The 23,912-nt window shown below is 49.1% G+C and overlaps 2 protein-coding genes across 15 annotated transcripts in view; both read right to left on the bottom strand.

Moving 5' to 3' along the window:
- Nucleotides 1–2,029: 2,029 nt before the first annotated feature.
- MGAT1 (alpha-1,3-mannosyl-glycoprotein 2-beta-N-acetylglucosaminyltransferase) lies at nt 2,030–14,658 on the bottom strand. 6 transcript variants are annotated; one of them, XM_073802967.1, is made up of 2 exons: nt 13,950–14,658; nt 2,030–4,582 (listed from the first exon to the last, which is right to left on the bottom strand). In XM_073802967.1, exon 2 carries the CDS (start codon nt 4,455–4,457, stop codon nt 3,114–3,116), a length of 1,344 nt encoding a protein of 447 aa, XP_073659068.1. In that variant the 5' UTR covers nt 4,458–4,582; nt 13,950–14,658; the 3' UTR covers nt 2,030–3,113. The 6 variants fall into 6 exon arrangements, with proteins under 6 accessions (XP_073659068.1, XP_033709652.1, XP_033709649.1 ...); XM_033853761.2 differs by having other exon boundaries at nt 14,071–14,658; XM_033853758.2 differs by lacking the exon at nt 13,950–14,658 and adding an exon at nt 13,720–13,871.
- A 4,217-nt stretch (nt 14,659–18,875) lies between these two features.
- The window catches only part of ZFP62 (ZFP62 zinc finger protein), a 58,768-nt gene continuing 53,731 nt past the window's right edge, over nt 18,876–23,912 (bottom strand). For all 9 annotated transcript variants that reach the window (XM_073802958.1, XM_073802959.1, XM_073802948.1 and 6 more), the window contains 2 exons: nt 21,084–21,127; nt 18,876–19,282 (listed from right to left, as the gene is read on the bottom strand). The gene's annotated coding sequence lies outside the window, so the exon portion shown is untranslated. The remainder of the gene's footprint in view (nt 19,283–21,083; nt 21,128–23,912) is intronic.

The following is a 23,912-nucleotide window of genomic DNA, read 5'->3' as shown; positions in this document are numbered from 1 at the left end:
AACTGCCCTATATAAATGATTTAACTGCCCTTTTACTGTGCTTCTCCCCACCAGGGAGGACACCTACACCCTTTCTCTCCTGGTGTATATTTCTGCCTTGCTTCTGTCTTAAATAAATCAACAGTTTCTCTGTGTGCTCTCCCACATGTTATGCTGTGTCTCTGATAATAAACTCTGTACCTGTGTTTTACAGTTTTTTTCCTCATTGAGAAATTCATTTTTCAAATGGGGCAAGAGCCAGGGGAACTTTGCTTTTAGTCTCTAGCCCCTGGTGGTGTAGTGGTTAGGATTCCTGGTTTTTCACCCAGGTTACCCAGGTTCAATTCCTGGGCAGGGAACTAAGATCCTGCTTTAAGCCACCACTCACTGCCCTCTCCCGAGATCAGGCCCACCTGGCCTGTGTTGAGCTGGGTGAGCTCTTTGGTATTATCTTTAATCTCCAAAGTCAAGGTTAGCAGAATTCTGAAGGATTTAATGACACCATGTTTTTCCATTTGGTATGTCCGCTTGCTTTGTTATCCACAGGAGGTTCATGCTCTATGAGGGCTGGCAGCCATGCACACATGAATCACATCTGAGGATGCCTTGGCATAGTGAATGTGGCCTCTCTGGGGACCCGCATCAAAAGGAAGAGAAACAGGACACAGAGACCCCTGAAAGTGCTCCTCACTTAAGGACAAACCTGAGAAACCTGCCTGAATCTTCAGAGGGTCTCCTCCTCTACAATCTCCCTGGGAGGGCTGCCCTCCCACCCCCACCTGCTGTTTGGCCTGGGAGCCCAGGCCCACCCACCAACCTGGAGCCTGTGGGAGGGGAGACCAGAGTACAAGGGAGGCAGAGGAGACGGCCTTGGAGCAAAGGCTGTAAAGGAGAGAAAGGGGAGGGTCCTGATTAAGTAGTGATTAACATGGGTTCCATTCAAATCCTGGCTCCACCCCAACCAGGTGTGTGGCCTTGGGCAAAGGACCCTCTCTGTGCCCAGTTTGCTCCTCACCTGTAAAACGGAGCAATACTTAACTACCCATGATCTCTTTGAGGATTAAAGGAGTTCATTCTAATTTGTGGAGCACTCAGAACAATGCACTTGGTAAGCAACTGTTAATTTAGTGCTAAGAACATGGATTCTGGCAGCCAAAACACACCTGGCCCAATTGTGTCGAGACAGAGAGCCTTGCCAATCACAGCTAATGATCACCTCTCTACCCCCAAACAGGGTTTAAACATCCACCTAAGAGCACATGGGAAGAAAAAACTAGCTCTACAACAATCTAAAAGGTTAAGATGAATGTCTGACCCTGGTTCCCTCAGCCCAGAAGTGAGGCCAGAGTTGCTCCCTCAGTGACCTGGTGACACCCCCTTCTCCACAACTCATCCATCTGGTGTGAAGCTCGAGGATGGTTTCTGTCAACAAAGTCACCTAGCTCAGGGTTTTCAAACCCACTGATGAAATCAAGTTGGTAGGTCACAAGCAGCATTAAAAAAATAATAAAAATAGTGGAAAATAGAAACTCTTAGGATAGTTTCAGGTAAAGTTTGCCATTTACGTGTGGGTGTCTTGGGTGGCAGTGTAAAAGGCATCCTCACACTCTTAGTGCTACTGCCAGCGTTGATCCAGTTGTCAGCTCTGCATCCTGGAAGGTGCTGGAGGATGCCTAGCAAATGCTGCCTCGGCCAGCAGAGGGCATCCCACCCGAGGTGCCCATTTCAGGAGGGACTGCCTGCATTCTCTCTCGGACCAGGGCTTGAGGGCCCCACTGCCCACCTCTAGAGAAGATTAGCACTGGGGGAGTGAAGCCTTGGGCCCTCTCCACCTCCAAGCCTGGCCTTTCTTTCCCACCTAGGCCCCTCCTTAGCTCTCCTACTCCCTGCTCCTATCTTCCCGTCATCTGCTTTCCTTCCTCCAACTGACCTCCTTCCTCTCACCTGTGCAGCCCCTTCCTTTAGGCCTCATTCTTTTCCTTGCTTCCTCCACCTTTCTCCTCCCTTTTCCACCCCCAACTCCTTTACCAGGACACACAAACACACAGAGTTTTTCAGACAATTCAGGCTTTATTTTTGAAAATAATTCTGTAGCTTCAACTTTCTTCCGTGAACTGAGGTCAGGCAAGAAAGAAAAACACACATGTTGCTCTCCAACCCTCCATCTGCGTCCTAATCTGTGCACACAGGAAGGGAATGCTTGGGGGAGAAGGGAAGGAGGCTGGGCTGAACGGTCTTGGCTGCCCTACCTCACACTGAGAGGGCCTCCAGAAGCCACGGGCCGGGCTAGCATGAACCGTCCCAGAGTGACAGGGAAAGGATTGGTTTTCAGAAAGGACCGGATAGGGGGCAGTCTGTTTCTTGGAGGAAGGATGAGGGAGGGGCGCCCCAGCACCCGAGGCTTTTCCCTCCACCCCAGCGGGTGAGCTGAGGAGAGGTTCTGCTTTTCCCCTTCACCGTTTCATCTTAGGATCACGAACTGCTAGGCTGCAGGGAAAGAAGAGCTGAGAGGTGGTCAGGGATAAACAAGAGGGGGAAAAAGAGAAATACAGGCAGGAGGGAGTGAACCCTGACAACCTAACAGCTCTGCCCAGACCCTGATGATGATGAAACCCCTTTGGTTAGTCTCATTTTGGCCACAAATACATCTCCTTCTCACATAATCCAGCCTCCCACCTTGCTCCAGTTGGGGGAAGGTGGAGATGGTGGGGGACAGGTACAGGAGGAGGGCTCATACTCTGGCTAGAATAGCCAGGACAGGGAAAAGAGGCCTGATCAAGAGAACTAAAGTTGCCAACCTCTCCACAGATGTCCTGGGAGAAAACCTGGAACGTGGATTTTGTGGCCCCAACGAGCCCAAGTCTCTCCCTACCACACAGTGGTTTCCTGCTTAATAACTCCCCCAACATACCCCAGAAAGATTCCCCTGATTTGACCCCCTTGAGAACGGGAGAATAACCCTCACCTTATCATCTGTGCACTTGAATGCCACTCAAAAAAAGAAAGAAAAAAAAAAAACAAGATAAATGGACCCAAGAGAGAAACACAGAGAGGATGATGCAGCCCAGGGACTACGGTCCCATCTTAGGCCATGATAGGCCAGGAGGGGCCCCAGGAGGGACAGGCAGGTGCTGCTAATTCCAGCTAGGATCATAGCCGTCCCAGGTCTGGGGTGGGGCCAGGTGGACACGGCGGCCCCGGAACAGGAAGCTGACGATGCCCTGGTAGCCGGCCCTGGGGACACCAGACTTGAGGTCATCCATGACTCCCAGGGCCTTGGCGAAGGCCTTGAAGCTGTCCCTGCTCGTGTACTGCACCCGCACCTCCCCCAGCTCACTCCGCTCACTGGTCCTCACTTTCTCCACCTGCAGCAGGGGAGCACCGTAGACACGTGCAAGGAAATCCCTGTCATAGGCCTCCTGTCGCAGGTAGGACAGGTCCAGCTGGGTGAAGGGCACGAAGTGCTGGTTCAGCTTGATAAACTTGAGGTGCTGGTCAAAGAACTGCCCATGGCTCACACCTTTGCGGCCAAAGGTCATCGTCCTGGAGATTTCAGGCCGCACACAGGCCCGGCCCTGCCGCTGCTCTGGCCGGCGCATCCAGTCATCCCAGAAGGCCTTGGGCCACTTGGGCTCTAGCTCAGCCCAGAGCTCGGCCAACAGCAGCCAGCCCAGGCCAGGGAAGAAGTCTGTGCGGTAGAGCAGGTCAGGCTTGCTTGAGTCCACCATCTGTTCCTTGCCGTTGTCATTCCAGGCGGACACACACCAGAGGGAGGGGTCGGCCCTCAGCAGCGGGTACGTGGCCTGGAAGTACTCGAAGAAGTCTGGAGCCACCTCCAGGTCATCCTCCACCACCACGGCTGCTGGGAACTTGAACGTGTGAAAGACCTGGCCCAGCGCCCAGCGGTAGTGCCGGGCAATCTTGTAGTAGCCCTGGAACTTTCGGTGGTCGGGCGGCACTGCGATGTTGCTCAGGTCGGGCTGCCGGATGTGCGTGATGGCGCTGCCGTAGGAGGCTATGACCTGGGCTGTCTCCTCGTGCCCGCAGTCCTGGCTGACGATGACGGGGAAGTGCTCGGCCGAAGGCCGATAATGCAGCAGCTTGTCCAGGCAGCGCCGGACGGTGCTGCGGTCACAGGCGATGACCAGGATGGGGATCACAGCTGGCGGAGAGGTCACAGGCACGCGCGGCAGGACAGGTGGGGCCACGGTGGGCACCCTCCACCGCTGGCTCCACCTAGCATGATGCTCCCTGATCTGCTGCAACAGCCCCCGCTGCCGCTCCAACTCGACCTCAGCATCCTGGGCCAGGCGGATCACCTCCCGGGTGAGGCTGGCGGGGTCGTCATCGAGAGCACTGTCTGAGGGCAGCCTGCCAGGCGCCGGGCGCGTCCAAAAGAAGAGGAGCAACAGGGCGTTCCAGGCCACAAAGAGGATGGCGCCCCACAGCACGAGCCCTGCAGACTGCTTCTTCAGCATCCTGGCCCCCGCGGGGGAGGCGGGCAAGGGTGGGGCTCAAGGCTGCCCTTGGCTTGCCTGGCTCACACGCGCACAGTTCTACGGATGTTTCCTCTGGGCTCCAGGATTAGGAAGCAGCCATGCACCTGAGGAGAGAAGAAAAACAACCATCATCACGAGGCATGGGGCTGCCCTGGAGTGGAAGAATGGGGCGCAGAAACAGATGGAAAAGTGCAGGACAAGGAAGGCCAGGACGTTAACTCCAAAGCTCTCTTAAAAGATAGCTGCCTGTTCCCTAATCTGGAGGGTCAATCTCTGCGGAAGAATAGGATTAGGAGAGCATGTTCCCGCACTCCAAAATGAGTTCATGAGTCCTCTGAAAAGCAATGTGGTTTTTTTTGGGGGGTGGTGGGGGGTGGGGGGGGTGGGGGGTGGGGGTGGTGTAGAGAGTGATGTTGGTGGAAGAGAGGAAGCAAAGGAATTCCACTTCCCCCTTCCCTACCTGACAGATTTTGTTTATCATCTTCTGTCCAGAGCTTAGGAGAGGTAGGGGTTAGACCACCTGCCTCCCATGCCTCAAATCAAACTACCCAAAGATTACTGATTTTAGGGCTTCCCTGGTGGCCCAGTGGTTGAGAGTCCGCCTGCCGATGCGGGGGACGCGGGTTCGTGCCCTGGTCCGGGAGGAGCCCACGTGCCGCAGAGTGGCTGGGCCCGTGAGCCATGGCTGCTGAGCCTGCGTGTCCGGAGCACAGAGCCTGTGCTCTGCGGCGGGAGAGGCCGCAGCAGTGAGAGGCCTGCGTACCGAAAAAAAAAAAAAAAAAAAAAAAAAAAGATTACTGATTTTAAAACTCTAATATCACACCTCAGGGCTAAAGCCAGCACCTTACCTAATAAAGAAGCACCAGAGGCATTCTCACGAAGGTCAGGAGCAAAGCCAAGCCACCCCAGATCTAACGACTATTTAACATTCTGTTGGAGGGATCAGCCAATGCAACTGGACTGCAGAACACAATCATAGGCAGAGGAAGTGGAGAAGAAGCAAAAGTATCTCAATGTACTGATGCTATGAGAATATGCCTGGAAAAGTCTAAGAGAATCAATGATAAATCCAACCTAAACAATCAAAGAATTGAGCAAGGTAGTGGGATATAAAAATTAACATGCAAAAATCAATAGCCTTCATATCCACAAATAATAACTCATTAAAAAAACAACAAATGAGAAAACCCTATTTATAATAGCCATGAAAATGATAAACTATTTAGGAATTAACAAGAAATATTCAAAAATCTACACGAACCTATAATTCCCGAAAAGACACAAAATAAGACTTAAATATCCCTTGTTCTTGGTTAGGGCACCTCAGCATCATCAAAAACCTCAATAAAAATACTTTTTTATAGAGCTAGACAAAAGTTCATAACAGAACATCTAGGAAAATGATGAAAACGAACGAGCAGTGAAGAGGGACTAGCCCTACCAGATATTAACATACTAAACATTACAAAGCCTCTATAATTAAAGGTATGCGGTGCTGGTATGTAAACAAACAGATCATCCAAAGGAATAGAATTTAAACGCCAGAAATACACCCAACTACACGCAGAAATCTAATGTATGATAAAGGGGATATTTAGAATTACTGGCACAAAAAATGGTCTTATTAATAGTGTTACAACAATTATATAGCTACTTGGGGGAAAAAAATAAGATCCGTACACAAGAATAAATTCCAAGTGGACTAGTCATCTAAGGAGAAAAATAAAACCATACAAGTGCTAAAAGAAAATGTATGTCAATTCCTCTGTAACCTTAGTATAGGGAAAGGCTTTCTAAGTATGACTTAAAATACAGATGCAGTAATAAATAAAACACTTTTTGCATGGCTAAAAACACCATAAGCCAAGTCAAAAGACAAATAACAAACTGGGAGAGGATATTTGCAACATACATCACAAATAATAAACCAATACCCTCACAGACAAAGGACTTTTTAAAAACTGAGGGGAAAAAAGGCCCAAACTCTTGTCTATATGACTAGGGCAACTCACACACAAAAATATTAAAATGGTCCTTAGACATACGAAAAGGTATTTAATTTCACTCATAAGAAATATTCTAATTAAAACTATACTAAGATAACATTTCTCCACCCATCAGACTGGCAAAAATTCAAACACTTGTCCTATTCTCGTAACAGAGTCAGCTGAAGAACAGAAGTTCTTGATTTTGATGATGTCCAATTATCAGGGTTTTTTTCTTTTATGAATCATGCTTTTGGCGTTGTAGCTAAGAAATCTTTGCCAAAGTCACAAAGATTTTTCCCTATGTTTTCTTTTTTAGGTTTGATAGTTTTAGGTTGTACATTTAGGTTTAGGATTTTGAGTTAATTCGTGTATATGGTGTGAGATATGGAACTAAAGTCCTTTTATAGCAGTCTGGCAGCTAGTCAAAATGCTAAACAGAGTTACCATATGACCCAGCAAGTCCACTCCTACATACAGACCCAAGAGAAATGAAAACATATGTCCATACAAAAACCTATAGGGAGTGTTTATAGCAGCTTTATTCATAATTGCCAAAAAGTGGAAACAACTCAAATGCCCATCAACATGGGAATATGGATAAACAAATTGTGGTTTACCCATGGAATGGAATAATATTCAGCAATTAAAAAGGAACGTACTACTGATACACACGACACATGGACAAATCTCAAAATAATCATTCAAGATGTGAAAGAGTACATGCACATCAGTGGCTGCCTGGGGATGGGGCCAGTGAGAACATCAGGGGAGGTATTACAAAGGGACACTAGGAAACTTTGTGGGATCATAGTTCATGGGTATATACATATGTACAAACTTATGAAAACTTACAATTTTAACTATGTAAAGTTTACTGTATATCATTTATACCTCAATAAAACTTTTTAAAAAAGATATTATTGGGTCAAATGACAAAATTAGAATATAGACCGTAGATCAAAGTATCAGTGTTGACTGACTGATAACCATAATGTGATTATATAAAAGAATATCCCAGTTCTTAGGTAATACACGCTGAAGTAATTAGGGGTAGAGGGCCATGGTAGATGCAACTTCTCAAATGGTTCAGAACAAAAATATCATGTATGTATATAAAGAGCAAATGAAGCAAAATGTTAACAGATGGATCTGAGTAATGGGAATATGAGTATTCTTATACCATTTTTATTCTTGCAACTTTTTTATAGTTTGAAGTTATTGTCAAATAAAATTTCTTAAAATCAAATATAGGGACATAGCCCACAGCTCTGACTAGATTCATCCAATATGGCCCCAGCTGGGCACATTAGTAAGAAGAACTGGGACACAATCCATTTTTCCTGAACTCCTCAATCACACCATGACATGCATCACACACCTGCTCTCTGCCAGGCTCTGGGAAGGGACTGGGACACACATCTAACAAGAAAAAGGCATGGTCCTGCCAACTCCCTCACTCTACCAGACCTCATTACTGAAAGGATCTACCATACCCTCCCATTCCAGGACAGCTGCCATTCCTGACCATGCAACTCTCTCCCTGGCATTCCTGCCTCTGGTCTCAACACTTCATATCCCAAAGCTTCAGGTCTGTACTCTCTTGTGCTGACTGCTCTGCCAGTTCCCCTCTGCCTCACAGACCAGTTCTCTAACCCTAGCTAAAATCTTGGGTCCCAGATCTCATCTCTGTGCTCCTGGACGCTCAAGCAGGCAGATCCAGTATCCAAGGATCAAAGGGCTGATCTTTAAGAGTCTCTAAAGGGAATGGATTCTGCCTCCCTCCTCAGAGACCCCTCCAGCCCCTGCAAGCACTACCACCCCCTGTCTTCCTCCTAGAAATCATCCACCCTCACAACTCCATCGCAGCAGTCTTCTCAGAAACCTCAAGTCCATTTCAGTTTTACTGTGTCATTAAATTTCCACTTTATTAGTGCTCATATACCAATTAGGGTTTCCTAGAAGAGAAACACACACAGATTTCCAGTTTCTTCCTCACTCCCCCCTCAGGATGTGGTCAATGTTGGAGTCCCTAACCCCCAACATCCTGCCTCCCAACTGACTGGGCAGGAATAGTCTTTAGATAAAGAGATGGGGGAAAGAAAAGAGAAACTGACTCCTTCAGCTGAAGTGTTGGCTTCAGGGCCAGAGGAGCAGGCTTGTCTCTGACTTATCAATGAGCCACCTCAAACCAGCAGGCTCTCAGAGGGGTAGCAAAACCCCACGGGACCACATCCTCTCCACCCTGCACCCTGCTCCAGACATCAGAATTAGGTGGCCCACACCCACTACCCTGAGGCCTGGAAGACCTCCCAACACCTTCTAAGCCAGGCAGATCAAAGCAATCTTCTCAGCCCCTCTGCAGACTGTATTCCTAGCAAGTCTATAAACCTTGAGAAATGTTAGACAGCCCACAGGAGACAGCTGCCCCAGTCCAGCCAGGCCTCCACCTTAGCCCTCAGGCCCTTGTTCACCCCACAACCCTTTTCTCTAAATTCTCAAACAGGACTTGCTTATCTTGCCGAAGGAGTACGTGATTGCTAGCCAGTCCCCTCTCTCGCCGGCTCTCTTTACTCCACTCTACTAGATTCCTTCCAGGACGCAAACACTCGAGCCTGCCTCAGGGCCTGTGCATGTGCCGGTATGCCTGGTCGGCTCTTCTCTCTTCTTCACCTAGTGTGTTCTGACTCACACCTCGCCAGGACACCTTCCCTGATGCTTTCGGACCCTGTGGCCCACCTCAGGCCCACCTCCCCTTCACAACCAACAGCACCAGCACAACGCTGTGCTCAACATCTGTCAAATCCCCTCTACCACCAGCTACCTGAGGAGGCGGACCCACTCCCCCAGTGCTGCCAAGCTGCTATGCTAGGATCCTCGACATTCAGATTTGCCTGCAACAAAAAAGTGGCTTCCATGTGGATGCCACACCCCCACAATCACTTAACTGCAATTCCCAAGTCCAAAAAGTGCTGAAAAGCCGAACTTTTCCACACTTGTTTGGCTTAACCTCATTTGGAGAAATCTGATCTAATGTGAGGCTACTTACAGTCTTTATTTATCCCATTCATATGTTTTGCTACAGAAAATAAACATGCTGGATTATCGTATGCTGCTCCAGACCTTCACTACACCATAAATGCACCAGATCATCTTTTTTAAATCCAAAAAATTCTAAATTCTGAAACATATCCAGCCCCAAGAATTTCAGAGTTATGAAAATGGAAGAGAAAGTTACCCATCCACTGCCATCATCCCATTTCAAGATCTCAAACGCTTTAAGCTGAACTCTCTTTCCTTATTATTAAATACTGAACTCCTGATGTGGCTCCTCAGCTGGTTCACCTATCACACACCTTGCTCCCCTCTAAGCAATCTTCCCAACAGTAACAGAGCATCCTTCATAAAGTACACAACTGGTCCCAACACTAACTTGCCTTAAAAACCATACTGCCACTGCCCACAGACTAGAACTCAAAATTATTATTATGACACACAGGGCCTTCACAACAAACTGACTCCAACATTCCTTTTCAACCTCACCTCCAACCACTAACCCCATGAACCCCGTACTCTGGCCTCAACAGGCTACTTTCTCCCTCAATAAGTACCCTTTGTACACTGCTTTCTTTCCTCTGGCTGGTCCCGCATCCTGAAATATTATCCAAAGCCCCACCTACAAGCATTATACATCCTTAAGAACGCAGTTCCTTAACATCCAGGCAGAGCCAGGCTTCCCACAGCTATACTCCCACCGTACTCTCTCCATACCTCCTGTCTTTCCTCTCCACACTGTAACAGAACCTGTGGCTGTACTTACCTGGCTCTCACCTTACTCCTTAGAAAAAAGGCTCTATGATCTGTATACCTATGACAGTGCTTGGCACACGTACGAAGTTCAAGTAGCTAGACGGAGGGCTGCTTGCATTATTCACTAAATCGGGGAGAAAGAAGACCAAACTAGCAGCCTAACAGTGAAAGATTACATTTTCCGAAGATGACTACCAAATATCCCATCCCACATGTTCTTCTTACAAAGTGACAATGAGGCTCCTCCCTCTAGAGCTGGGGGAGACGGGGTCTATGTTCCCTCTCTTTGATCTGTGACTACAGAGGAAGTGATGATTATGTGACTTACCAGGCTAGTTCATGAAAGGCAATACAGTTTCCACTTGGTGCTCCTGAGATGCCTGCTCTTGGAACCCAGCCACCAAAGTAAGAGGAAGCCCAGGCCATGTGGACAGGATACCTCTAGGTATTCCAGCTGACAACCACAGCTGAGGTCTGGCTAACAGTCAGCATCAGCCACTAGACATGGGACGAAGCCTTCCAGATGATTCCGACCCCAGCCACATATGACTGCAAGTACATGAAAGGCCAGGAGCAAAACCACAGTGATCCAAAACCTTGGGTCACTTCTTTTTTTTTTTTTTGCGGTACGCAGACCTCTCACTGTTGTGGCCTCTCCCGTTGCGGAGCACAGGCTCCGGACGCGCAGGCTCAGCGGCCACGGCTCACGGGCCCAGCCGCTCCGCGGCATGTGGGATCTTCCCGGACCGGGGCACGAACCCTTGTCCCCTTCATCGGCAGGCGGACTCTCAACCACTACGCCACCAGGGAAGCCCTGGATCACTTCTGACTTACTCACAGGCCAGGGGTATCACGAGTCGCTGCCTACATTCAAGCGAAAAGGAACACAGACTCCCCACCACCGGGTGGGAGGAGGGCAATGTCCTATTGTAACAATATAGAGTGGGATATTTAAAGTTGTGGCCATTTTGGGAAAATACAATTTGCTACATCTTCCTTTTCTAAAATAGAACAACAGTCCTTAACCTTGACCTGAGTACCTGATGTTCTGTTATTAATGACATTTGCCTGCAAGGCACAAACTCACAGTAGTTTTTTTTGGCCAGAGTTTTCACAACTCCTTCAGGGAAGTCACATAGCTGGTCCACACCACCAAGTACAAAGACATCTGCACTGTGGTGGGAGATGAGGAGTGAGCCTTTTTAGTGAATAAGACCCTCAACAAAAACCCAGGAGGTTCTGGGCAGGTTCCACCAACTCCCGTGGGTCTCAGCTTCTTCTTTTTTTTCTTTTTTACTTTTTATGGAGTATAGCTGCTTTACAATGTTGTGTTAGCTTCTACTGCACAGCAAAATGCATCAGCCATACATATACATATAGCCCCTCCCTTTTGGATATCCCTCCCATTTAGAACGCCAGAGTGCATTAGGTAGAGTTTCCTGTGCTATACATATGTTCCCATCAGTTGTCTATTTTACACATAGTATCGATAATGTATATGTGTCAATCCCAATCTCCCAATTCCTCCCACCCCACCCCTCTCCCCCTTGGTGTCCATATGTTTGTTATCCATGTCTGTGTCTCTATTTCTGCTTGGCAAATAAAGTCATCTGTACCATTTTTCTAGATTCCACATACATGCGTTAATATACAATATTTGCTTTTCTCTTTCTGACTTACTTCACTCTGTATGACACTCTCTAGGTCCATCCACGTCTCTACAAATGACCCAATTTCGCTCCTTTTTATGGCTGAGTAGTATTCCATTGTATATATGTGCCACATCTTCTTTATCCATTCCTCTGTTGATGGACATTTAGCTAGCTCAGTTTCTTCTTTTGAAAAACTGCCTATGAGCTGTGAGATCCCTTTTTAAAACTCTGATTCCTATGGTATTCTCTAGCCAGTTCTCTCTCTGTGACAAGACAATGTTTCTTAAACAGCAAGAGAACACCAGATAGTCAACTTCTCACTGTAAGCAATAATGGAGAAGTCTTATTTAGCTTTTAGAAAGTATGCAAGTTGAAGGAACATTGACAGACCTTCCTTTCTGTCTCTGTGTTGCTTAGTACGTTCAAAAGCACTGCCTGAAAAAAACCAGAAAGCATAGAACATGCCACAGATAATGGAGACCTAACTGAATCACCTTCTTGTTCATTAGACCTCTGCTAGATTCCTGTACCTTGTACCAGGCTCCATAATTTCAAAAGGATGTTAGAACTGAAAGGGAGTCGGAGAAGATACACTAAATAATTGAAGGACTTAGAGAATAAGACCTAGAGGAAAGGGATGCAGGCTAAAGGGATATATGATGCTAGCGCAGCAAAAAGGATGAAGCCCTGGGAAACCAAGTAACCTTGGGCAAGTCACTTGCGCCTTAGTTCCCTCATTTGAACAGGGAGAGGGTTGATTTGGATCATCTCCAAGGCCCCTGGGCTCTGGTGATGAAAAGGACAGTGACAATTTCCCCAGTGTCCCAAACAGGAAATGAGTTTAACCTGTCACATAGGCCACTGAGGTTAGACATACTACATTGCCTTCTAATCTGAGAAAAGGACAGGGAAGATCCGAGAGGCCTCAATGGTCTCGGGTAATGGGGTCAGGCAGGGGTGATTCACAGTTCGAGGCAGACGCAGGGGTGATGTAAGCATCTAAAAGAAAAGTCTACATGGTCTGAAAAGTATTATAAACGACAGAAGATAAAGCTGGACAATCTCAGCCAGTGATGTTCATAAAGGGAGGACTAATTAAACACATCACAGGGTCAAAGGTTAACCAAGGTGGAGCCTCACTCCAGGGTTCACTGTCCCGTGGGGACACAGACCAGCCGGCCACAGCCCCTGTGCTCCAGGGTTTGTAAGATGGGGCCCTGCACGTCTCAGGGCCCCCCTACTCCACACACATTAGCAAACAAGTACAAGAAAGTTTTCTTGACAATTTACTTATTTCCACATCGAGTCAATTCTTCCTCCCGGCAGAGGAGAAAGAACCCCCAGTAACTTTTGGAATGGACGCGCGGGTGGGGTCTGGGGAAAGGCCCCTCGCATTCCGCTCCCCAAACCCTCTCCAGCGACCCCAGCTCCTCCAGGCCCCACACCCACGTCGGCCCAGAGGCTGAGTTTCACAACCAGCCCCCTCCCCGCGGAGCCCGCCCTCTCTCACCAGCTGGAGGCCCGGGATTCCGAAAGCGGAACGCAGAGCTCCACTTCCCGGCTCCAAAGGGGCCGTGGCCGGGACCCGGGGCGGCCCGGGCCAAGTCCCTCTCTCGGGCACCGGGGCTGTCGGAGGACACGGAGGGCTCGGAAAGGGACAGCTTCCCAAGCCGGGACTCGAGCTCCGGAGCGCCCTCTCCGCTCCTGCGGGGCCTCCTTCAGTCAGACCTCGGTCCCGTTCCGGGGACAAGCCCCAGAACTGACGGACGCTGGCGTCCCCCGGCCCCCACTCACCAGGTCCTCCCAACTTCCCGGCCCTGAACTTGGCCCGCCCCGGGGCTTGGGGAGCGAGCCCGGTGCCCCGGCGCGTTCCAGGCGCTAGCGCGGAGGCCGCCGGCACCTTCCGCCAGGCAGGCTCTTCCTGCGGCGCTCGAGGGCCGGACCGCCGGGCGGGCAACGTGGCCCTTCCCCGGGGAGGGCGGGGCGGGGCAGGCCGAGGGGCGGGGCCGGCTGCCCCTACTCGCCCGGGACCCCTTCTCCCCGGCTCGCCTCCAACGCTCGACCTCTCAGAGGGACTCGCGGTCTGGACGCCCCAAGTTTTCCGGGGTCCCCAACTTCTGGAGATGCTATGGAGACAGCTGTTACCTTTGAGCCCTTTGCCGCTCTCAATCGCAACTCCACGGGTCTATACCCATCAACCCAACCACACTCAGCCCATTCCAGTCAGACTTCTCGCGTCTCCCCAGCCCCAGAGCCCAGGGCCTCGTGGGGTTGAGGGGCAGAACCCTGCCAGAGGTAGGCCAAGCAGCCTGCCTCAGTTGTGCGTTTACCAAACCCAAAGCCAAGGATCCTCCCCACAACCCCTGGCTTCCAGGAGGGAGGAGTCCAGGGCATTTGAGAGGCTAGAGGGTGCAGGGAAGTAAGAACACGAACCAGGATGCCAAAAAGGAAGCCAAGGAGGAAACACCTGCAGCCAAAATCGAGAAAGAGCAAGCTGGCTTTTTTTTCTTCCTGTTTTTTGTTTTGTTTGTTTTTTCCTTTCGGGGTGGGTAATGAGTGCTGTTAGTTTGGAGCAAAAGAGCAAAGAGAGACAGACCTTTCCCTAGGGTAGACCCACCAGACCTGAAGAGAAAAGGCCTCAATCAGGCTTTGTGGTAGCCCTGTGAAAGGGGGTGAGGGGGGACCCTGGAAAAGCCTAGATGTCCGTATCTGACCCTAACAAGTGAGGGTGGGGAGCTGAGAACTACCGGCTACTCATGCAGATGACTTTCCTGAGAAGGACTGAGTCCAGGGCCAGCGCTACCATGTGATCAGGACACACTCTGGCACCAGCACGTGCCCCCACCCACTTCCCTCCCCTGTGTTCCAGAGCACAGAGCAGGCCAGAACTTTGTGGTATATGGTTACTGACTTCACTCACTAACTTGTTTCTAGGTGAAACTAGGAATTACGTGGGGTTTTAGAGAAACAAAGGCAGGACATGCCCTAAAGTTCCCTGCGTGGGGGTGAGGAGCTAAAACAAAATTGCACAGAGGCCATCACATGCCAGACCTGCATCCTGCCCCACCCCCAGCCTCTCCTTTAACCCTCCTAGCAGCTCTGCAGAGTACACATTGTCATCCCATTCTACAGATGAAGAGTTTGAGACTCCAGCTAAGTGCCAACTTGCTGAAGGTCACAAGACCTAATGAGGGTCATGGCCAAGTTTTAGCCCCAGGCATTCCTGCTTCCAAAGATGGCACTCATTCCCTCTCCTCATGCAGCCTTGAGTGCAAGTGCTCTTTGTTATAGCTGTGTGTCCAGCATGACAGGCACACAGTGGGGCAGCAGGGAAATCCTGCAGTTGGAGCCCAGCCCTGAAGGAGAAGAGTGAAAGAAGAGCTGACACCTCAGTGAGGCTGGACACGTGTGTGTGTGTGAGTGTGTGTGTGTGTGTGTGTGTGTGTGTGTGTGCAAGGTCTCCAGTTTAGCTGATTGTGTGGACTGTGGCAGGAGATGGGAGCCAACCAGCTCCCATGTGCCAGCCAGCAGCCAATGCTTCTGTACCTCTGCCCCTTCTCTAAGCTTTTCCTCAGGTAGGAGACATGGAAGGCCTACATACTAACACTCCATGTCAAGGCAAGAGGGAAAACCAGAGTTTCTTAAAATGTAAAAAGTTGGGAAACACTGTAGGGCCAAGATATCAGGAGCTAAAATCACTGTCCCAGGACAAAGGCCAGAGTGGGATGCTGAAAGGTGGGGAAACCAACCAGCCCATGAGATGTCAGATTCCCACCTCTACCAATAATCCTTCTCCATCTAAGGCTGTTCAATGGGGAACAGGACAGGTAACTGTGTACCAAAACTCTCGCACCATCATTATAGTCCTCTGTTTAAATTCCAAGGCTCACAGGAAGATCTAAGAGTAGAAATTCCATGACTGTCCCAAAACAAAGGGCCTGGTTAGAGAACAAGAATGAGCTGAATTCTTGGATGGAAGCAAGAGAAAACATTTGGTCTGAGAGGCAAGAAACAGGGTGATGAGTGCCAAACTGACCTGGGAAAAGAGGTCCTGGGCTCCTGATGGAGGTTTCAGGCAGAAGGATTATAGGGGAAGGAGGGCAGAAACAAGGAGCCAGGTGCCTGAATTCTGGGGATGAAACTGGGAATGGATTATGTGAAAATGGAAGGAATAGGAAGATCTGGCCCCAGCCAACCCCCACTACTTCCAAAAGAGGAGAGCAGAGATAAGAAGGAAGTGAAAGTTGTTCCAGGAAACTACCCTCCCATAAACAATGCCTAAGATACCCTGAATTTTTGTATAATTTGGAAAGAATTCATGCTCTGAACTTAAGAATTCATGCTCTGAAACCATCAGTAGTGGTAAAAGCAAAGTTTTAAATCAATGATGTATCTATTTTTCCCTCTCCCTTCCTCTCAATATCCCTTCTCCCCATAAAGACCCAGAAACTCAGTTCATTAAGATAAAAGAAAAAAGATTAATACAATAATCACTGAGCAGTGTCTGTGAAATAGAACTTTTGGTTAGCCACCTACAGTTCCTTTTGGGAAAAAAAAGGGTATAAATAAATTCAGTTACAACACACACACAACATGTGGTTTCAGTCTATCATTGTGGATAAGTAGCTGGACACCCAATGAGTGCTGTGCCCTGACATCCTGGTACCCCTGTGAGAAGGCTGTGACTGTCTTGAGAGGACTGTCTTGTGGAAGGGTCAGGCTGAGGGCAGGGCTACTGCTTTTGGTGGAAACAACAGGAGAGAGGAATTCTGGCTCACTCCAGGGAAGAAACATCTTAGCAGAGAGGCCGTCTGACAGGGCACTTGAGTTCCCCTCCCTGGAGGTTTGCAGCAGAATCCGAATGGCCCTTCTCAGGTCAGATGCTGTAGGAGCAGCACAGCACTGGGCAGGCAATCACAGCATCTGCCGCTCCACACTTGGGCAAGCCCTTCCTAATCAGGGCTTCTCTGTAGCTTCCCCTCAAGTATCAAACTGGGAGAATAATCCCTGCTCTGTTCTCCCCACAACAATGTGGTGACGAAAAACTTACACAACACAACAGCCTGGACACTTCACATAATGTAAGCACTGTACAAATACAGCACGACTCTGTGGTACTTCAAGTGCTTCGAAGCACTCACCGTCCTCCCAGGCACGATGAGGGCTGCAGAGGCATCCTGGGACCACACATCCCTGAGGGATCACTGTGATCCCGGTATCTAAGCAAAGACTAGCACCAGGAATTTGCTGGACAAAGCTAGGGGAGGTGACAGGCCCACCCTGAAATCCAGACCTTCTAAAGTAGAAGCCTGGCCTCAAAGGGGCTACCTGAGGCATCAGACTAGAGAAGAAACATCTAGGGCCAGGAACTCCACCCAGGTCTGCCTGCCCAGCCCTCAGGCCCCTGGGGGACTCAGGGACTCCTATGGCAAGGAAGGAAGGGAAAAAAGAAATTAAGTCATAAATATGTGATTTTCAGCTTGCAAATGACCTCTGTTATTGTTGCCAGAACCCAGTGTATGTGATGCCCAGGTGTTACACATCTAGTGAGAGGCAAAGAAATGCTAGAAGCCAAGCTTCCTACCCCTTGCCCAGGCCACCAGACCCCACTGTCTATCAAAATTCCCAACACCTCTCCCTTCTACTGTTATTGTCACTGAGAAAAGCAGGCATCTTGGCAGAGGTAAACTGGAGTTCAAAGGAGGAGTGAGCAGAAAGTAAGGTAACCATGAACAGCCTATAGAGGGCTAAAAAATGACAGTCTGAAAAACACTGGCATCTTAAAGAGCAGGAGAGAAGACCACGATATGGCACAGGAAGGAAAGGCCCAGGGTTCCATCTCCTAAACAGACACTCGGTCCTTGAGACTTCCGCTTTTCTCCACCCCTCTTTAATCTGCTATCCCAAAGAGGCACACTTGTCAAGCTGACTGGAGAGCTCTGAGAGCCAACAAGGTATCTGGCAGAATCCCTCAATTTCAGTTCTCCTTGAACCCGTGCACCTTTGCCACCACTTCATGATCCCAGGTATTGTTTAACAGCAACAGGATGAGACAAATTCAGGGCAGGCTTTTAATTAAGGACAAATAAGGCTTTTGCCAGAACCCTAGTTCAATAAAAGAACAAAACTAATTTAGAGTTTTTCTCTATGTAACTATACAAGCATATGAAGCAATGGCAATGTTACTGTTTTACATGTACATGGCCCTGGATACTTCTCAAAATCTATCATTTCATTTGTTCCTTGTGAACAACCTGTGAGGGGCTTGGAAAGTTAGTTATCCCCATTTTGCAAGTGAAGAGAACATGGCAGAGCTTAACCAACATACCTAGGGGTGTACACTAAGAAAAGCAGAGCTAGAACACAAATCCTGATTCCCAAACCTGGGTTCTGTTCCTCTGCTCTTACCATGAGGTTTCATGGCCTACACTCCCTTATAGAGGAAGGAGGAGAGGCAACTTAGGAGGTTACCTAGACCATCTGCTACCTGCCCCCCAAGGCAGTTCTATTCAGTTAGCTGCCCAAAACACAGCAGCCTGCCTCAGCCTGGGTAATCCATTCCAGTGTTGTGCTTAGCCCAAACTGGCTTGGAATCCTACTACCTCAGCATTGAAAAAGCCCTTACAAGTAATCTAACACAACCTCCCTTCAGAGGCCTAAATAATTTTCATGTTCTCCTTGGACTAACCTCACAATTGCCATTGCTCACAACCCCTTACAAGGTAATCCTACCTGGGTAAGGAGCAGCTGGGAACAAGCCTGCACCCAGAGAGTGAAGGAGAGGTGAAGTTTCCTGTGTACCCCTCAGGGTAAGGGTTCCCATCACGGCAACTCCTCAATGACAGTGTCCCCAGACTTACCCCACTCAACATTTTCTGCACAGGAGCAGCAAGACACCAAGTGGGAAATGAGACACAAACCTTACCTTTCTTCTCTTCTCTCAGCTGCTCCCCTGGAGATCATCAAACCCCCATCCAGCACTCCATTTCCAAACTGAGAATCCCAAATCAGATACACCAAACAAAGTGCGGCTTCTCTCCTCTTGTCCAGGTCCAAAGTCCATGGCTGAGTGGACTCTGAGGGGGAGGAGTCTGGGGGGGAAGGGGTATGTCCAGGCCCCTCCCCCCCAACTGCAGGCTTCAGTGTCCCTCCCAGAGGTCTATTACATCCCTTCATTCAGCTGGTTTATTAAGCCCAGAGTCTGGTGATAGGCAGATCCCTGGTACTATCCCATCTCTTGTTCAGGGAGGGGAAGTCATCCACTGTGAGGGCTGGCGAGTCCGTCTTCTGCTGAGGCTCATGAGAGGAAACAGGCCTGAGAACTGACATGGTCCAGGAGGCTGATTTCTGTGTTAACCTGCAGAATATTTAAACATCATGACACTCTCTAATCTATTATATACCCAGAGGGATGTCTAAGACTCCCTACCTAAATTAGACTCCTTGACTCTATCATCAAAAACCCTTCCTTAAACACTCCACAAGGTTATACAAAGTTCCTACCTCACTCACATATTGCACCCCAAAACAGTCATCTCATCAATATGTATACACGTATAAGGCTCAAGATACAGGAAAGACAGCACCTAACCGCACTATAGGAAAAGTAACCAAAAGCACTAGTGTGTGGAGACTGTCTTCTAAGAAATACAGAAAAGAACATTCTCCCCCTGTTCTCGCCTTGCGAGTGCCACACACTAATCGCCCTACATCTCCCAAGCTTCTTAGGGTGTGCAGTGTTTTAATCGGCCAGCTCTCCCAGTCTGAACTAAATCCATTCCACACCTAGATGCTGGCACCTTCTACAAGCATTCTTTGCTCCCTTCCCTTCACCCGCACCTCCCCCTCTGCTTCCAAAACTGTGCCATGGATGTAATTCCCAATCTCCGTCAAACTCCTTCCCGGGGCCAACTCCCGAGAGCACTCTCCTGAAACGTTAGAAGCCTGAGTCCTACCAGCAATAGCCCCAGTGATGTTCCAATTTTTCAATCCGGTGGCCCACCCTGGCCGCCCCCTCCCTTCTAAGTGTATTCCTAAACACACACACACACACACACACACACACACACACACACACACACACACACACACACACACACACACACACACACACACACACACACACACACACACACACACACACACACACACACACACACACACACACACACACACAATCGCGCGCGCGCGCTCTCCCCCTTCCTTCCTGTAGGGGCGTGGCGCCCACAAGAACGCCCCCCAACCCAGGAAAGAATTTAGCTCCTCCCACCCTTCTCAGAACCCCGCGTTCGGTGTTCACGGGGAAAGGGGTGACAACGCGACCCTCTCTAGGTTCTGACCCCTTCCCCTCCGCTGCCCAGACAACCCTCGCCCTATCTGCGCTGGGTCGTTACCTGGGCCCTCCCCCCTCCCCCAACCTCAGCAGGGAGCCGCGGCCCGCCCCAGGTCGGACTCCAGGGCCCAGGCCGGGTCCCCGTTGCCCGCCCAGGCCCCACCCCCTCGACCCCCGGCGGCCCGGCCCTCCCCTCGCACTCCTTTCCCCCTCCCACCATCTACCGCAGCCACTTCCGCCCGTCCTCCGGAAGTGAGTCCGTGGCAACTGCCACCACCCGTCACCCGCTTTATCTCCCCCCAGCCCATCACCCCCGCCACCAAGGGAGCAGGACTTGAGGTTGCTCTGCAGTCACTATTAACAGGACTGGGGACGAGGCGTGGGCAGGACAGGGTGTGAGTGAGAACGGAGCTGGGGACGACAGTACCGGCCGTGCAAGAAAGGGCGGGACAGAGTTTGTGGCGGAAAGCGGGAGCTCGCGTCAAGTCGAGCCGCACGGGAAGAAGAGCGCATGCGTCACGATGCCTCGGTCGGGTGCTTGGACTGCCTGGCCCGGAGGGAGTGGGCGGGAAGGGGGCGGAGCGAGGAGCCCGGAAGTGGGGGCGGAGCCGGCCTGGCGCCGGTTCACCTAGTCCACTTTGGTCTTAGGGTCGCCTAGCAACCGCCCGCGTGTTCAGGGTTCTGGAGAAAGCCCCGAGGGCTACCCTCTCTGGATGCGAGTCCTGGTGAGAAGCAATTCTGGAAGCACCAAGGGTTGTGTTCACCCGTCCCTGTGCTGAGAGCTCTATAGCCGTACTGAAGGAAAGCTGTTTTGTTCATTGCTTACTGTTTCTCGCTGCATCTCTCACGGAGGCAGGACCTTCCTTGGGTCTGAAAAGAGAAAGAAAAGAGTGAGACTACTCATAAATTAAGCCCTCCCCCCGCGCCCCCACGACAGCTCTCTGTTGTACACGCCTCGTGTGAAACACTTTTCAATTATTAGTACCCACAGGTCGGAACCACGGTTACCATTCCCTGAGCAGCAGAGAGCTCTGCCCGAGATTACGTGGCTAGACAGTGATAGAGGCTGGACGTGAACTTCCCAGTCTGTGACACTAACCTATGTTGCCACTATCGTGTGCCACCTGTGACCATTCTCCTCTTAAACCTTTCTACACCTTCAAACATTGGACTTCCAAGTTCCAAAATTTCCCTGGTTGCTTTTTTCTAAATGTATTGGTCTGACTTGCTTTTGACTTCAAACTGAATCCAAGAGAAGCTACTACTAATTTTTGTTCATATGTCATCCATTTAATGACGTGTTCTAGAATTTTGCCAGGACTGTGGACGGATTCGCAGCCTTTGCCTTTTCCCCCTCTTATTGAAAACTGGAACTTAGGCTCCAGTCTTCTGGCATATCTTCTTTGATACTGTGATTTATAAGAAGAAATATATGTATTTGGTCTTTGTCTAGTTTCTGATACCGAGCTCCTAAAATCCTTGGAATTTTCATAAGTGATAAGAGCACTAGGAGGATCTTTTGTTCCAATATTTGATTTTTGACCCTAGTTCCTGACACAGGGCCACTGAAACCCTTGGCATTTCCTGGGTGATAGGAGTGTCATTTTTTCTAATGAGGCAACTTTGGGTGGGCTCCTGGATAGCTTCCGGATGGGGGCTGATCATTGGAAAGACCAAGCTGTGATTAGAAGGTTGGAATTTTTAAGCACCCCCTCCCCAGGCACTCCCCCACCCCCGCCATTTTCTTGAGATGAGAGAAGGGTTGAAAATGGAGCTAATGATAGATTAGGCTTAGGTGATGAAGCATCCATTAAAATCCCAATAGTATGGGGTTCAGAGAGCTTCTAGGTCGGTGAACACATCCAGAGACCGGGAGGGTGCCACACCCCCAACTCCAGAAGGACAGACGCTCCTGTGCTCGGGACCCTCCCAGGCCTTGACCGCTGTATCTCATCTGGCATTCATCTGTATCCTTTAATAAACTAATACACATAAGTGTTTCCCTGAGTTCTGTGAGCTGCTCTAGCAAATAATCGAATCCAAGGGGTAGGAGGTCACGGGAACCTCCAGGTAGAACAAAAGTTGTGACTTGCAGTTGGTATCTGAAGCAGAGTCAGTTTGGTGGTACTGAGCCCCTAACCTGTGGGATCTGATGTTATTCCAGATTGTGTCAGAATTGAGTTAAATTGTAGGACAAGCAGCCGGTGTCACAGAGAACTGCTTGGTGGGAGAAAACCTCCACACATTTGGTGTCAGAAGTTAAGTGCTCTGTATGAGTAGTAAAGAAGACACATAGGATAAAAGACTGGGTTTTTCTAGTACATACGTTGATCTGACTTGCTCTTAAGGCTGAATCCAAGAGGAACTACTACTAATTTTAAGAGTTTATCCATTTAATGACATGTTCTAGAATCTTGCCAGGACTATGGACGGATTTACAGCATCTGTCTTTCCCCCTTTTTTGAAAACTGGAACCTAGGTTCCAGTCTTCTGGAATATCTTCTATCCATGTGATTTCTCCAGATTACTAGCAGTGACCAACTTGCATATTTTCAATACTGGGAATGTAATAGTTGCTAGGTCAGGAGTCGTGAAATGATTTTTTTTTATTTGGAAAGATGTCATAGTATTAGAAACATTCTTAAAACAAAATTTATATTGCTGCTACACTCAAACAATACAGGTCCACAAATAAGTTCCTGATCTTTTCTCAAAAAGCTGTCTTTCTCATCTGAATTAATGTTAACTCCACTTCATTTTCTCAGGCCAGAATGCCAAGAGCCATCCTCATCTTCCTCTCTTACATCCTCTATCCAGTCTGTCAGGAAACCCTGTTGGCTCTATCTTCAAGCTCTGTCTAGGATTCAACACCTCAGCATTCTCACGGCCCCCTTCATCGCGCACCTGGACAACAAGGTCCCTCTGTCCTTACTCCCCTCCTCCAGTAGCCTAGTCTTCACACAGCAGCTAGAGGGATCCTGGCATTTCTCTGCTTAAAACCCCACAGTGGGTCCCCCGTTCACTTGGAATAAAAAGCCAAAGTCCTTACAGCAGCCTACAGAGCCCAACACCAACTGGCCTGCTTACCCCTAACTTGCTCTCCCTTTGCTTACTCTGTCTCAGCCACACTACCCTCATTGCTATTCCTTGAACCCACCTCAGGGCCTTTGCACTAGCTGTTCTCTCTGGGTATAAAGCTCTTCTTCCGGATACTTTCATTACTCTTTCAAATATTTTCTCAAATGTCACCTTTCTCAGTGAGGCCTTCCCTGGCCAACCTATTTAAACCCTGCCCCTCAGCCACAGCACTGCCAGTTTCCCTTTACTCTGCTCAATTTTTTCAGTAGCACTCACTTAGCAACTCCCAACATATTTATTATGCTTACTGTTCCCTGTCTGTCTCTCCCCGCTAGAATGTCAGTTCCATGAGGGGAGGCATATTTGGCTGTTTGATTCCTTGCTGTATCCCTGGAACAGGGCCATGTGCCTGGCCCTTAGTAGGTGCTCAACAAACATTTGTGGAATGAATGAATGAATGAATGAACTTGAACAACTGTTTTCATGGTGGAGTTTTCTTATCCTGCAGATACCTGAACATAGTGATAAGCATAGTATGCATATTTTGCATTATGATATTTTATCATCATAAGATAGT

This window comes from Tursiops truncatus, chromosome 3, assembly GCF_011762595.2.
Source record: "Tursiops truncatus isolate mTurTru1 chromosome 3, mTurTru1.mat.Y, whole genome shotgun sequence".
NCBI lineage: Eukaryota > Metazoa > Chordata > Mammalia > Artiodactyla > Delphinidae > Tursiops > Tursiops truncatus.
The sequence above is the reverse complement of the archived record's forward strand: the minus strand, read 5'-3'. Positions and strand labels throughout refer to the sequence as shown.

Bases quoted from the DNA above. Each gene is read 5' to 3' on its own strand.
- MGAT1 (XM_073802967.1), bottom strand. From the start codon at position 4,457: ATGCTGAAGAAGCAGTCTGCAGGGCTCGTGCTGTGGGGCGCCATCCTC.